The sequence below is a fragment of the Rousettus aegyptiacus genome, unplaced genomic scaffold (genome assembly GCF_014176215.1).
Source record: "Rousettus aegyptiacus isolate mRouAeg1 unplaced genomic scaffold, mRouAeg1.p scaffold_m13_p_15, whole genome shotgun sequence".
NCBI lineage: Eukaryota > Metazoa > Chordata > Mammalia > Chiroptera > Pteropodidae > Rousettus > Rousettus aegyptiacus.
In genome coordinates, this window is record NW_023416290.1 from 11,061,531 (window position 1) to 11,075,458 (window position 13,928).

At 42.1% G+C, this 13,928-nt stretch overlaps 1 protein-coding gene and 4 non-coding genes across 10 annotated transcripts in view; 1 reads left to right on the forward strand and 4 right to left on the reverse strand.

Moving 5' to 3' along the window:
* Positions 1–10,173, reverse strand: part of TRIM55 (tripartite motif containing 55) — a 49,617-nt gene extending 39,444 nt beyond the window's left edge. For 3 of the 6 annotated variants that reach the window (XM_016152896.2, XM_016152892.2, XM_016152893.2), the window contains exon 1: positions 22–8,424. In XM_016152896.2, coding sequence (XP_016008382.1) covers positions 22–189 — 168 coding nt within the window. In that variant the 5' untranslated portion in view covers positions 190–8,424. Of the gene's footprint in view, positions 1–21; positions 9,110–9,684 lie in introns of those variants that run through there. The other 3 variants (XM_036232815.1, XM_016152890.2, XM_016152888.2) reach the window with 3 other exon arrangements.
* TRNAA-AGC lies at positions 8,326–8,398 on the reverse strand. The gene has a single exon. It is a non-coding gene; the product is annotated as a tRNA-Ala (tRNA).
* Positions 8,527–8,615, reverse strand: TRNAY-GUA. Its single transcript is given in 2 exon segments — positions 8,527–8,562; positions 8,579–8,615. It is a non-coding gene; the product is annotated as a tRNA-Tyr (tRNA).
* Positions 9,150–9,241, reverse strand: TRNAY-GUA. Its single transcript is given in 2 exon segments — positions 9,150–9,185; positions 9,205–9,241. It is a non-coding gene; the product is annotated as a tRNA-Tyr (tRNA).
* On the forward strand, positions 9,570–9,642 carry TRNAR-ACG. Its single transcript has one exon. It is a non-coding gene; the product is annotated as a tRNA-Arg (tRNA).
* Positions 10,174–13,928: the final 3,755 nt, after the last annotated feature.

Genomic DNA, 13,928 nt, shown 5'->3' on the forward strand with positions numbered 1-13,928 from the left:
TTACATCCCAAACAAACCTACCTGGAAAATGTCACTGGCACATTTCCTACACAGGTTGTGCTGACACGGGAGAATGACCACGGGCTTCGTGAACATCTCTAAGCAGATGGGACAGATGAGTTGTTTCTCCAGGTTATCCATGGTCTGCTGCTCTTTAGAAAAAGACTTGTAATTCAAAGATGCGCTCATCTCCTGGCCGTCCTGGCGAGCACTGCCAGGGAAAGGGGCTTCTGCAGGTGCTTCCTAGAAACGATCCCGAGGACTGTGTGATCGAGTGCCCTTCACGTTTCTTTCAGCGGAGGACATTGTTTCAGGCCCAGGTTCGGAGTGGGAGCCGCAGCTGTTTTTAGCAGCCTGGGGGTCACGTGACAGTGGGCTTTCTTGTCCATATAAGCCAGTGACAGGAAGATGGATTCTGACAGGTGACAGAGAGCAGGAGCCAACATTCTTGCCCCAGGCAGTGAAGAGAGTAGGTGGGAAGGAGGATTACAAACCCCATTTAGAAAGGGTTGTGAGGAGAAGGAGGTGGAAGCTGACAGTTGTCAACAACAAATGCGAATGTGCAAGCCACCAAGCCACCAAGTCACCAAGTCACCGAGTCACCGAGCCCCGCCCTCTGCAGCGCTCAGTAAAAACGTGGTGCCGGGTTTCCCCAGGACGGGAGAACACGGCCCAACAGCCTGACTGTATAGTGCGTGCAGTTTCTGTCCCGAGAGTTTAGGAGGTGAGTCACCTCAAGTAGCACAGTCACTTCATCTTAGGTGAAAACAAACAAAAACATGTCTGGGAAATCATTATCCTGGCTTCGCAAGGGCAATTATCTAAAAAAGACTTGCTTAATGTTAAATATTTACCTTGGCGAAGGTTGTGATATGGGAAAAATTTCAACTTAAAAACAGACTTCAAATATTTTCACCATTAAAATGTCCACAAAATAAAAAAAATCCAAACACCAGTTAATGATTCAATAATAAAACTCTAGTGTGCTCTTTCTCTTTTAAAAAAAGGTTAAATTTAGTAGTTTGCAACAACTATCGGTAATGAGATGGTAACTGGCACGTGGGGTAGCTGGCCCATTCTTTCGTTTTGACATATACCGGGTGGCAGGTGTCGGTGCCATTGCCGACTGAAGTGGAGTCCTGCTTCCATAACCCGTTTTTCATCTGGTCTGAAATGCCTACACACTTTGCATTTGCTTCGCCCTCCAAGCTAATTTTCCAAAGGATCATTTCCCTGGTCATTTCTGTCATGATCTGCTCTTGAGTCATAAAGATCAATTCTAGTATTTACCAGGATTTTGTAAAACAACTGTTTCATCAATATGTATTTTATTTAAAAACTTAAAATCAGATTAAAAACGAAAAAGAAATACATGTCTGGTTTTTATGTTATGAATTTGCAGCTGCATTTCTCCTCGATTTTAAAAACCTCAAAACAATGAACACATTTTGTTAACATATCCCGGGTGTGCTCTTAATTACCGGTAAAGAGTAGGGCGGTGCGACTGGCTATGTGTGGTCTTAGTGCTGTGTGCACTGAGAGCTTATTGAGAATCTAAAAAGCTCCATTAACTAATAATAAGTTATATATATTCATAAACATCTCAGGGATCTTTGGAGAATTTTGATATGCCCTTCAATATCTATTTAACAACTACAGTGAAGAAGGGAATTGATAAAATCCTTTAACTGTGTTAATTCAGTTCAGCCAGCCTGGGCAGTTAATTGTGTTTATTATTTCATGGGCCATGGAGATCTGAGCACAATATTTATAATTATAAAGTTTCTACTGTAAAGGACCTTACAACCAAAAGAAAAGTAGTTAAACTAATAATACACATTGTAGCAGAGCCTGTCTTTATAATAGGGATTCATTCTTTCAAAAAACATTCATTGAATGTTTGTCCTGTGTTTCCATTGTGCTCGGCTCTAGGGATGGAAAGACAAACTAGACACAGGTCATTGTCCTCAAGGATCTCAGTCTAACAGTGAAGATGAGACATGCATATATAGAACCACAGTACAAAGCAACATGTGATAAAGAGCTACAGAATTTTAAAGCTGGAGGGGTTAGGAGTGCTTCATGGGTGGGGTAGCATTTGAATTGCTCTACTGAGGAATTGAAACGGATGCATGTATAGTTAGGTGAGACGTAGATGGGGCTTCCCAGGAAAAGCAGTAGTGAGCACGGGAGTGCTGGACATGCTCAGAGCTTAGGGCTGGAGCGCAGAGCATACTGCCGCCTCAAGGGCAGGCGAGCTATGCATACTGGGCTAAAGAGTTTCTAACAGTCAATAAATCAGGCAACAGGAAGTCGTTAAAAGTTACTCACAGGGAAGTTTTTATGAGAGTTTTACATTGGTTAAATTAATCTCTCAATGATGGTCGGGACAGATTAGAGTGACAGTGATCTGCCTAAGACCAGATAGGAGGAGGTTGTTGCCCGTAGCCTAGGTGAGAGGTCACGGTGACTTGGTACTGAGGGGTGGTGGTGGGGAAGGAAATGAAGAAATGGACTCTGGGGCAGCTATGGAAGCAGAATCCACAGAGGTGACTCAGATGCCCTGAGTCTGAGCAACCAGCGACGATGGGGTGAGAGGCTGCACCGTGAGTCAGGAGACAGGCCAGTTCAGCTTTATGTCCACCTCGCTTTGTGATCTTGGGAAAGTGACCTCACCTAACTGGTTTTCAGTTCTTTTATCTATAAGTAAGTGGAGTTCATAACCTAACTTAGCAGAATTTGTAGAGGAAAAAACCCTCTGAAACAGTATTAATTTTGACGTTGAGATTCTCCAATTTGGTCATTCCACAGAGTTAACCTATCCTCTCCTTTCTTTTTCCTTCTGCTCCTTCTTGCTCTCTGCCTTTCTTAGAATTGCCTCTGGAGGCTACACAGGAAACTAACAAGAATCCCAGAGGAATAAGAGCCAAGCCGATGAGTAATGATCACCTTCCCTTCCTCATCCTCTTTTCTCCATCCCTTGCCTCTCCTCACTCTCAGAGACCAGCAATCTATGGGGCGGTACGTGAGTGGGAGTGGGAGTAGCACACTACTCGAGGGAAGAACCAGAAAATTCTAGTCTGCTCCCAAATCATTCACAGGGTGTGAGAGATAGGGAGAATTCTGGAGCTGCATCAGAATAGAAGTCAGCTTCAAGGTGCTGTGCTTTGGAGTGGACCTGGGCCTCCACAGAGACATGAAAACCAGCGTAGTCTCCTAAGGGTATCGTGGACTGTACAGGAGTGGTAGAGGACTTTCTCCCCTTCTCCTACCCCAACCCCACCTTACACTAGGACTGGGGCTTGAAACCAGTCAGGGGCAGTTACACAGGGAGCTGCCTTAACTGGAAGCTCTGATTACGCCTCATTTCTGAGTCCCGCCTGACTGAGGCAGGAGTACGTTTGGACACATTGAGAAACTGACGTAAAACCACCACGGCTCTCATCTCCTCCAGCAGTTTCCCAACCCCCAAGACAAGTCAGAGGAAGAAAGATGAGTCCCTAGGAACCTGAGTATTGCCCAACGGTGGACTTGGCACTAAGAGATGACAACAGAAAGAAAAGACATTCGACCTCTTTCAACCTCTAGCTACCAGGCAAAACGTACCTAGATATCAGGGGCCGGGACATAGGGGTGAAATGTAGATATCAGTGTGTTCTTCATTTCAGGAAGGGAAAAAGAGGGTTCTAGAATATGTACTTTTAAGTGCTATGCTACCAAAACATAATAAGTACATACGGAGTATAGATTGCTTCTTAGAATTGCTGTCTATAATAGGCATTAATATCTCCCTCGAGCTAACTGTGGCTCAAGCGAAGGTAAGCAGTTGCCCAGACATATGGCTGCTAGTTGTGAGGCAGATCAAGAGACACATCTTTTGACTACAGAGAGCATGACCTCATCCACTAAACTATACCACATATATCCTCTACGGCACACTGCCCATTAGAATTTCTGCAGTGATGTAAATGTTTTGCATTGGTGCTGTCTAGCCTTGAGCCACAAGTAGTTACTGAGTACTTCAATTATGTACGATGCAACTCAGGATCTGAATTTTTATTTTTATTTATTTTAAACTTATGTTTAAATAACCATATGTGGCTAGTGGTACCATATTGGACAATCAACCTTAGAACATGAGATATAAAAAAAATCTTGGGGGAAAATTGGAATGCATATAAAGGATTCTCTAGCAGGAACTGGGTCCCCTCTTTTGGTGGATTTTGTACTTCCTGGTTAAGGTGATGTGAAACTCCTCTAACCCCAGTGTAGTTATGAGCAACATTGACTCTTCACCCCAACTTCCAAAACGAGCATTCTGGGAACAGGAGGCATTGGAAAAGTCCCAGGGAATCGGTGTCAGGAATGCTACCCTTCCTGAGGTTTGGAGAATGTCCTCCAATTTCCATTAACCATGTACTCTTTGTTCTTTAACATGGATAGTTACAAGTCCAGGTACCTGAAAATTATCCAGGCTTAGCTTAAAGAGCTAGTCACTCGTCAAACAAAACAGGATTTATGGTCAAATGGAGGGTAGATCTAAAGGGAAATAAAAAATAGATACAGTCTGAAGCAAAGCAGAGCAGCAGATAGAGTGCAGCCCTGGTGTACAAGGAAACAAGAATCTCCTTACAACAAGGGCTCATGACATCTCCAAAATACTCGACATTTTCCTTCTGTCTACACTATAAAACTTTTCAGTTTAGCTCTCTATTTGTCAATAAGCAGTTTGGATATGTGATTTTTAAATTTTTAATGAAAAAAAATTTATAAAATCTAAAATCAAAGAGAAATGGACTACTTGAAAAGTACATAACAGAAGCCAACACCATGGCATTTCTTTCATTAGACAGCAAACTTCTGGCTGAAAGCTTTTTTTTTTACCTTGATAATTACTTCTTTTCCAAATATGTAATTTGTAAATTTTACTTTATCATAAATAACTCTAAGAAAATGTTAGAAAACTAATATATCGTACTTTCCCCTAACACTCCTTGGCATAATTCATGTGCCAGAAATAAACAGTGAGTCCCGAAAAGTAGCAAATACTTTAGCTAAGGCCTTCTGATGGCCATGTCTGAACTCCTTACCTTGTCTCCACCCTCACACACAATTCCCTCTACCTCCCCTCCACCCAAGCCTCCTAATTGATTTCTCTAAATTCACTTTTGCCTTCTGCAATCTATTTCTCATGTGTCACTCCTTATTTAAATCCCATTAATTGTCATATGACCCCTAAGATAGACTTTCTCAGTGTAATCCCTCAGGCCTGACATGATCTGACCCCTACCTATCTCTGACCTAATTATACAATAGAAATAAGATGTGAGTGACATATATGAGCCATACATATGATTTTAAATTTCTAGTAGCCACAGTGAAAATCAAAATCAAATAGAATTAATTTCATTAATATACTTTATTTAGCCTCCAAACATATAAACGATTATCATTTTGACATGTAATCAAATATTTTTAAAAATGAGATATCTGTAAATAGAAATAGTCTGACTACTTCTTTTGCAGTCTGGAGGTCTTCTACTTTGTCTTCCTTGCCCTACTGGCTAGAAACCCCTGGGCATCCTTGCCTTGTTCCTGATCTTAAGAGGAAAGTGTTCATACTATTACATATAATGTTAGCTGTGTGTTTTTCATTGATGCCCTTTATCAGTTTGAAGAAGTTCCCTTCCTTTCCAAGTTTGTTGACAGTTTTAAAAATCAGGAATGGATGCTGAATTTCGTCGAATACTTTTCTGCCTCTATTGAAATGATCGTGTGATTTTTCTTCTTCAGTCTGTTTATTATGATAAATTAACATTGGCTTTTGAATGTTGAACCAATTTTATATTCTTGGAATAAATCCTACTTGGTCATGATGTATTTTCCTTTTTATGTATTGTTGGATTTAATTGGCTAAAATTTTGCTTAAAATTTTTGCATCTATGTTCATGAAGGTTATCAGTCTGCAGTTTTCTTGTAATGTCTTTCCCTGGTTTTGGGATCAGGGTAGTGTTGGCCTCACAGAGTAGGCTGGACAGCACTCCCTCTTCTTCAATTTTCTGGAGATTAATTTATAATTGATATTATTTCTTATTTAAATCTTTGGTAGAATTCGTCTCTGAAGCCAACTAGGCCTGGTGTTTTCTTTATGAGAGCAATAAATTTTAATATGTATAAAATAACTAAGACTATGCTTGGCTTATAGGAAGGGCTGAATAAATGTTAGCTGATAATTTTTAAAATTCACCGATATTTTCAATTAAAAATGTTTATTGCAGAAAACTCAGAAAATATTTTAATATCTTAAGAATAAAGCGCAGTAATCCTACTACCCAAAGATCACTACTATTAACATTATTAAATTTCTCCAGTTTTTTTCTATAGGTAATTTATGGTAGTTTATGTTGTTATTGTTCATACAGCTCTGTGTACCTACTTTATATAATTAGCATTTGATTATTAACATTCCCCATGTCAATAGTTTTTTATAAAAATAATTTCAATGGCTTATATGTATTCCATTATATGGTCACACCATAATTTACTTAACCATCACTTTGTATTTTTAGAATTGCTCTGCTTTCCCAGCACAGTAGACCCAAGCACCTCATTTTTGTACTTCCATATATATTTATATAAACACACATACAAACCCTCAGAATATTCCCTCCAGGCCTTCCAGCTATGGTGTGCTGGTAACATACACTGATAATACCTAATGTTTATTGTGTGTTTATTGTGTGCCAGGCACTGTAATTACATGCGATATCTTAATTAAAAGTAGATATCATTATTATAATCCCTATTTTACAAATGAGGAAATGAAAACACCAAAATGTCAAGCAACTTTCTGGAGATCACCCAGCTAAGGAATGGCAAAACCAAGAAAGGCCATCAGGTTTCACAGACCCCTTGATTAACCACTATGCAAAAGTGTCTCAGGGTTTATACCTTTAGACTTTTCATATGAATTCCATTCCACACCTGAGTTGCTGATCCTGAGATTTTGTTTGAGTTCTTGCCCAACTTACCTGCCCCAAATGTGTTCTCCAGCTGCATTTTGGGTGCATTCCTTCCTATTCTTTCCTTTTTTTTTTTTTTTTTTTTTAAACTGACTACTCATTTCTTGCTCTTTTAAGCCATTTATAGTTTGACTGCCAGTTCCTGCTGTCAACCGGCTAGAACACCCATAATCCCAACTGGAAATTGGGACATATCATCTGATAAAAGGATTTTTTCCTACTTTTAAATTTGCTTTCACAAAAAATGATAAGGCTATATTTTTAAGTGACTCCCTATACATTCAATTAAAAGACTTTATTGAAAGAATAAAATGAGATAAAAATGATACTGCCCCCAAAATGATATACCAATAAAACATAATGGGTTGTACACATTGGTAACAAAATGTACAGGTTCCCTAGAACCCTGATATGGACATGGGATTAAAGAACGATCGATTATTTATTAATTGTAATCTTCAAATATGATAATATCTCTGCTTTTGTCTAGAAGTTTTATATTTTTTGTTTAGAAAGCAGTATGGTTTCAACAGCGTTTTTTTGTGGCTGTATTCTAGAAAATTAGTATCAGAAGAACTTATTGCCAGAAAAGCCTTTGTATGTGTTCTGCTCAATTTCGGAATCTTTCGGTGTGTTTGTTTGTTTGTTTTTGTCTTATCTTTGTTTAACAAAATAGACTGACTACACTCAAGGACAGCTCTAGAAAGAACTTTCTTCCGATTAATTGCCTTAGTTCTGGCCTCTTGTTAACTCTCCACAGTTATTTCCCAGGAGAAAATGGCATTAGACCCCTCCTCCATCAGCAAGCCCTGAGTTTCTCTTATCCTGTCCACCTCCGATTTACCCAGAGCCGGGCCCCACACTGTACGCGGCTGAGAAGGAGCACTGTCCTCGTTTTCTAGGCTCAGTTGTAAAATAGTCAACGTACTTTTCCAAGTTCTTTGTTTTTACTTTAGTTTTGTTTTCCCATCTGTCAGCTACTCTGTGGGCAGCTCTGTCTTGGATGGATCCCTGGAAATGCAGCTACCAATCAGAAATCACAAAGAAGTCAAAATGTCAAGATGTGGCTGCAATCTGTCGCCATTTTTGGAGAGAAAAAAGACTCCATCTCGTGAACTTTGCAAAGTGTGTCTAAATTTTTAAAAGATAAATTGCTAGCGCCACTTATCCCTTCTCTGGAAGTTTTACAGAGCTGTAACTTGAAATCGCCATACCCCTCACTTATGAGAAGGCTGACCTTTAGCTCCACTCACAGTTTGGTGAGAATGGAAAAAAAACCCGATGGGACTTAGAGAGAAAAAGCTGGAGGATGCGGGCATCGATCCCGCTACCTCTCGCATGCTAAGCGAGCGCTCTACCATTTGAGCTAATCCCCCACTCCTGACTTTCGCTGATTATGGCTTCCCCTAGAGAGAGGTCAGGGTACTTAGATGCAACTAAAAATATTCCTGATCACATTCCTGACCTTCCGCATACCTAATACTGAGGTGGCAAAAAGAACCTCTCCTTCGAGCCGGAATCGAACCAGCGACCTAAGGATAACACCGAAATTGACCCTACAGTCCTCCGCTCTACCAGCTGAGCTATCGAAGGGAGTAAAGTTGTACTCTCAGCTCTCAATAAGTTTTAGTCATTTCTTGGCTTCGTGTGCTTTCAACTACATTTATTCCAGATTCTCAGGTCACTTGAACACAGAATATTCCTCCCGGACCTCCCAGCTCTTCGCGGCAGCCGGAGTGAGCACTCTGGTCGCTGACGTTGCCGGGGCTCTGAGAAAAAAGGCCGGGACCCGGGAAGCTGGCTGGCCCCAGAGGCGGCCTGGCCGCGTCGGCTTCCTCTGCCCGACTCCAGGACTGGGGAAACGCCCAAGGCGATCTAGAAGCGAGCAGAAAGCCGAGACCCAGAGCCTGCTCGCCGACCGCAGACTCCCTGCCGCGGCTAGAACCTGGACGGCAGCGCCGGCTTCGAGGATTTGCGAGAGACTTCAAACAGGGACGGTGCCATAGGCACTGGAGCGAAAGTGCGAGGATTTCCAACTGTTCCTGGCGTGTAATAGTGTTTTAGACAAGTGAATCAGAGGAAAGGACCTAAATCATAGAACACCAGGGGAAAAAAAAAACGCTAGTCTCCTTCGAGCCGGAATCGAACCAGCGACCTAAGGATGTCTTGCTAGGAATATTAGCTACAGTCCTCCGCTCTACCAGCTGAGCTATCGAAGGGACGAAAGTGCGACGTAAGCCCTTAGACATTCAGGGCGCCCGACTCCCAGCTAGAGACGCGCCGAAGCGCGGCAGCCGGGGGCGGGGCCGACGTGCTGCGTGGCTTCACGCGTGCGCAGAAAGACGGCCGGGCTCCGACGCGTGGCAGCGACCGACCGGGCGAAAGGGCCCCCAACTCGTGGGTCTGAGACCTGTCGAGCCATGGCTGGGGCTCCGACGCCACCCCCGCGTGCCGGTGTCACTTTTCCTTTACTACCGAGTGTTGGGGTGACTGGTGTGGCCACACTACCTTGTCGTCTGTGCACCCCTCAGGCGACTGTCGTCAGAGGGGCCAGTGGCGCAATGGATAACGCGTCTGACTACGGATCAGAAGATTGTAGGTTCGACTCCTGCCTGGCTCGACTTTTTGTGACCGGAGGTGTCCAAAACCGGAGATTACTTACCCTGACTTCTCCGAACCACCCAAGCCAAGAGTAATTTACGGCACTTTGAGCTCGGAGAGCCGTCGCGCGTTCTTTCCCATGGCTCGCCGTCGAACTTTCGAGATGTTGAGAGGCTCACGAGCACTCACGGGACACCCAGGCGCGCTGGGTGGAGGCCGGCGCCGCGGAAAAGCGGAAGGAAGACTGAGGGGCGCTTCTCTAGGCTCCAGGTAGGAAGCCGGGGCTGGAGCCGCAAAGCGAGGGTCGTAGTTCCAGTCGCAAAGCTGATGCAAATGCCAGGGCTCCCTCCACAGCCCGGGCCCCCGGGTCCTGCAGGGTATTTGAAGGCCTTACGGTCACCAGAGAAACCGCCCCCAGCTGTCCTCGACAGTGCAGGGGCCATTGCGTTACGGTTACTTTCATGGACTTTTTGATCCGAGTCCTGTTTTATTTCACTTAAAAGGTATTGAGCTCCTCGGTCGTAAGCACAGCATGAAAACTGTCTAATGACACGGGTTCTGCCGTCAGAGGTCTTTTAACCAAGAGGGTTTGGGCAAACGGAGCCTTTATTTTGAAAGTATATTAATCTTACTTTTTGGAGAGAGTTTAGAATTATTTCTTAACCTTCCCTCTCCTCTCCCTCCCCCGCCCCCTTCTAAGTAAGGTAACAGTTCCTAGAAGTAAAAGCTTTAATAAATTGTGAAGTTTGGGAAGAATTAAGAAAATGTGAAGTTAGGGTAAAGAACTGATTTTTATGTGGAAAAGCGGCTTCCTGAAGGCTATGCAAATATGGTTAAAGGAAGGTAAAAATTTAGGGGGTGGAGAGACAGACAAGCACAGACCATTTGAACAAAGTGATGGTGGGTCTAATTTCTGTTTCCTAATGAATATTTTGCCATTTTTCCCGTGTAACAAGCCGATATATCTTTAAAGTTATACAGTATTTCTGAGCATTGAAAAAATATTACCTCCACGGGAAGTTAGGGAGATATGTGGTACCCCTCCTGTCAAGGTTATGAGCAGAACCTTGTAAAATTAGGATAAGAGGAAAGAGCCTCGATATTATATTATCCGTACCTTTTCCTCGTTTTACAAGAGCGGCAAGTAAGGTGTTTATTATCTGCAGAGGTCACTGTCATTGGCCATCATTGCGCTGTGGGCAGAAACTCTGGCCCCTTGGTGTAACCCCTTCTTGATGTACCCTCCTCCCTGACAGCCAGCCAGATCAGAGTAACACATTCCAAGAGGGCCAAGATGATGCAAAATTTCTTGCTCTTACTTGTGATAGAAATTCACACAGAGCTAGTATAAGCAAGAGAGACATTTGTTCTAAATATACAAGGTGTCCCAGGGAAACCAAAGATGAAATGTAACTGGACCTTCTTATGGTTTTTTTCTCAGTGCTCTCATCTCTGTATGCTTCTCTAGTGCACACAGTTGAAAACATGGTGCTGCCTGCCCCTCCTAAAAGTTCCTGAACTTTATCCCTCACAGCTTATTGCTGTAGATTGAGTGTTTGTGTCCCCTCAAATTCATGCATTAAAAACCTAATGCCTAATTGATGATATTAGGAGGTGGAGGTCTGTGGGAGGTGATTAGGTCATGAGGGCTTGAGCCTTTATTAACAGGGTTAGTGCCATTATAAAAGAGGCTCCAGAGAGATCCCTCCCCTCTTCCGCTATGTGAGGACACAGTGAGAAGTTCAGAAGTCTGCAGTGGGGAAGAGGATCTTCATCAGGACCTGACCATGCTGGCACTCTGATGATTGACTTCAGCTTCCAGAACTATGAGAAATAAATTTACATTGTTTAAAGCTACTCAGTTTGTGGTATCTATTTTCTTACAGTGACTCAAACAGACTAAGACATCTATCAACCATAGACTCACTTCTCTTTTTCAGTCCTCACTGCAAAACTCTTCATTGTTTTAACCTCATTTAGATGCTCACCCCTGTGTCCAGGAGTCAGGATTACATGCAGTCATCAGGGCTGGCTCACCCCTAGCCTAAGGGTTGGGCACATATGATTGCATCCCCTCCTTCATAGGATCCTAGTGAAAAGATAAAGAAATACAAAAGAAGAAAGTCTATTGCAGCATGAAAACAACAGGTGGTACAATCAGCAAACCTGAGATTTTAATTTCTGGGATGTGGAAAGCGAATGAGAGTATGGACACATAGCCTGGAATGGAGAAAATCACAGCACAGAATACATGATGTAGAAGCTAGTGGAGAAAGAACCATTTGCCCCATGGAGCTCCTAAGAGGCTAGACACAGGCAGTAGCACAAAGGTCAGAGGCCCACAATATTGTGAGCTCTGAATGAAGCATTTGTCACCTGGAGCTGCCTGGAGAACTGCTTCAGCAGAGTCAGTTTACCTGGGGAGGGCCCATTGGTTGAGTATAGGACTAAGAGGAGAAACAGTGTAGAGCATAATTAGACATGTAGAGAAAGAAAGGCCACCTCACCCCATTCTCAAGAGTCCTTCCTTGAGTTGGCAGTTTGAGGCAGTATGGCTATTTTTTTCTCATGCACCATCAATAGAAAAGTCTGCTTGTCTCCCCAAGACTCAGACATTTTACAGATAAAAATCAATGCAGTCCTTTATTCATGAATATAAACAAATGTCTACCAGACATTGAAGAGGAAACAATAACAACTTTAAAAAAGAAAGGTGGAGGTGGACAAACAATAACTGACCCAAGAGGAAGCAAAGATAATGTAAGAAATAGTACAGAATTATCTTTTTAAATGTTAACTGATATCCTCAAGGACATCTAAGAGGATAGTACAGAAATAAAAACCGGAATAAGGTGCTATTAAAAGGAGCAACAAGAGAATAGGTGAGTTCTTGAAAATTAAAAGTGTGATTGCTGAGATGAAAAAAGATTGATCATGGCTAAAGATCAAATTTACAGTAGATAAAATGGAAAATATCTCCCAGGACACCAGAATGTAGAGAATAGAAAATATAAAAGTAAAATCATGAAGGATAGATCCAGAGTACACAATGACTGTCTAGTCAGAGTTCCAGAAAAAGAGACAATGCAGAGAAAGGAATGGAAGAATGACACGAGTCATTAAATCAAAAGGACCATCCAAGCAGGATGAATGAAAAACAACTCTGCCTGGCCACAGCCTAGTGACATTTTAAAGCATTGAGGATAAAGATGAAACTCTAAATGCTTTCAGAGATGGGGACAAAACAAAACAAAACAAAAATGAGCTAGCAACAAAGGAGGAGAATCAGATTATGGTCAGACATCTCATCAGCAATACTGAATACTAGAAGACAATAGAACAAGATCTTCAAAGTCTGTGCAGAAATAATTTTGAACCTAGAATTATATAACAAAAGTAGAAACCCCATAGGAGGACAAATAGATAATTCATACTTGCAAAGTCTTATAAAGTTCAAATCCCATGATTACTTTCTGAAATCAATACAAAATAAACATTACTTGAAGATGTTATACTGATTGAGTTCTCCAGGAAGCAGAAGGTGACACACAACTAGAGTACAAAGTTTTACTGGGGAGTAACATCTGTGAATGGAAAAGGGGAGGACGCATGATTGGTAGAGGTAGCTGTTAGGCAGTGACGCAGACCTGACAGCCTCTGCCTGTTCCTTTGATAGCTGCAGAGCAAATATTTTCCTTTAAAGGAGTCCTGAGTTGGGCAGAAGTGGCTAAGCCCACGTTTAAGCACCTTGTTCAGTCATTGGCTAGAGGCTGATAACCTCAGACCGTGAAGAAGTTAACACTGTGAAGCCCTCAGTTAACCATCCTCCTTGCACCTGAGCAGTGAGTCCTTCCTTGAAAGGCAACCTAGCAGCAGATCTCTGTGGCTGCCACAGATGTACTTCAAAACAAAATAAGAATCCAAGAAAAAAGTACACAAAATTTAAGAAGAAAGGGAACAAACCAAGGAACTTAGAATATATCCCAGCTTGACAGTGATGCAGCAAGTCAAGAAAACAATCAGGACAAATTAGGAAAAACAAACCAGAGCTCTTAGAGCCCTTAAGGCTCTAAGAAGATGATTTTTCAAGAACAAAGTGGATTCTTTTACAATGGTAATGTGATTATTGACCAGGAAGACCTTAAGAGATATGATAAAGGCATGTCACTTTTCTCAGAAACAAGCCAAAGATAATTAAGAATTTCTACAAACAAAGAAACAAGCTAAAGAGCTTTATAAAGAACTCATGGTCCAAATATAAAGCAAATTGAAATCTGGCACAATTTTGAGAAATTGATGACGTAT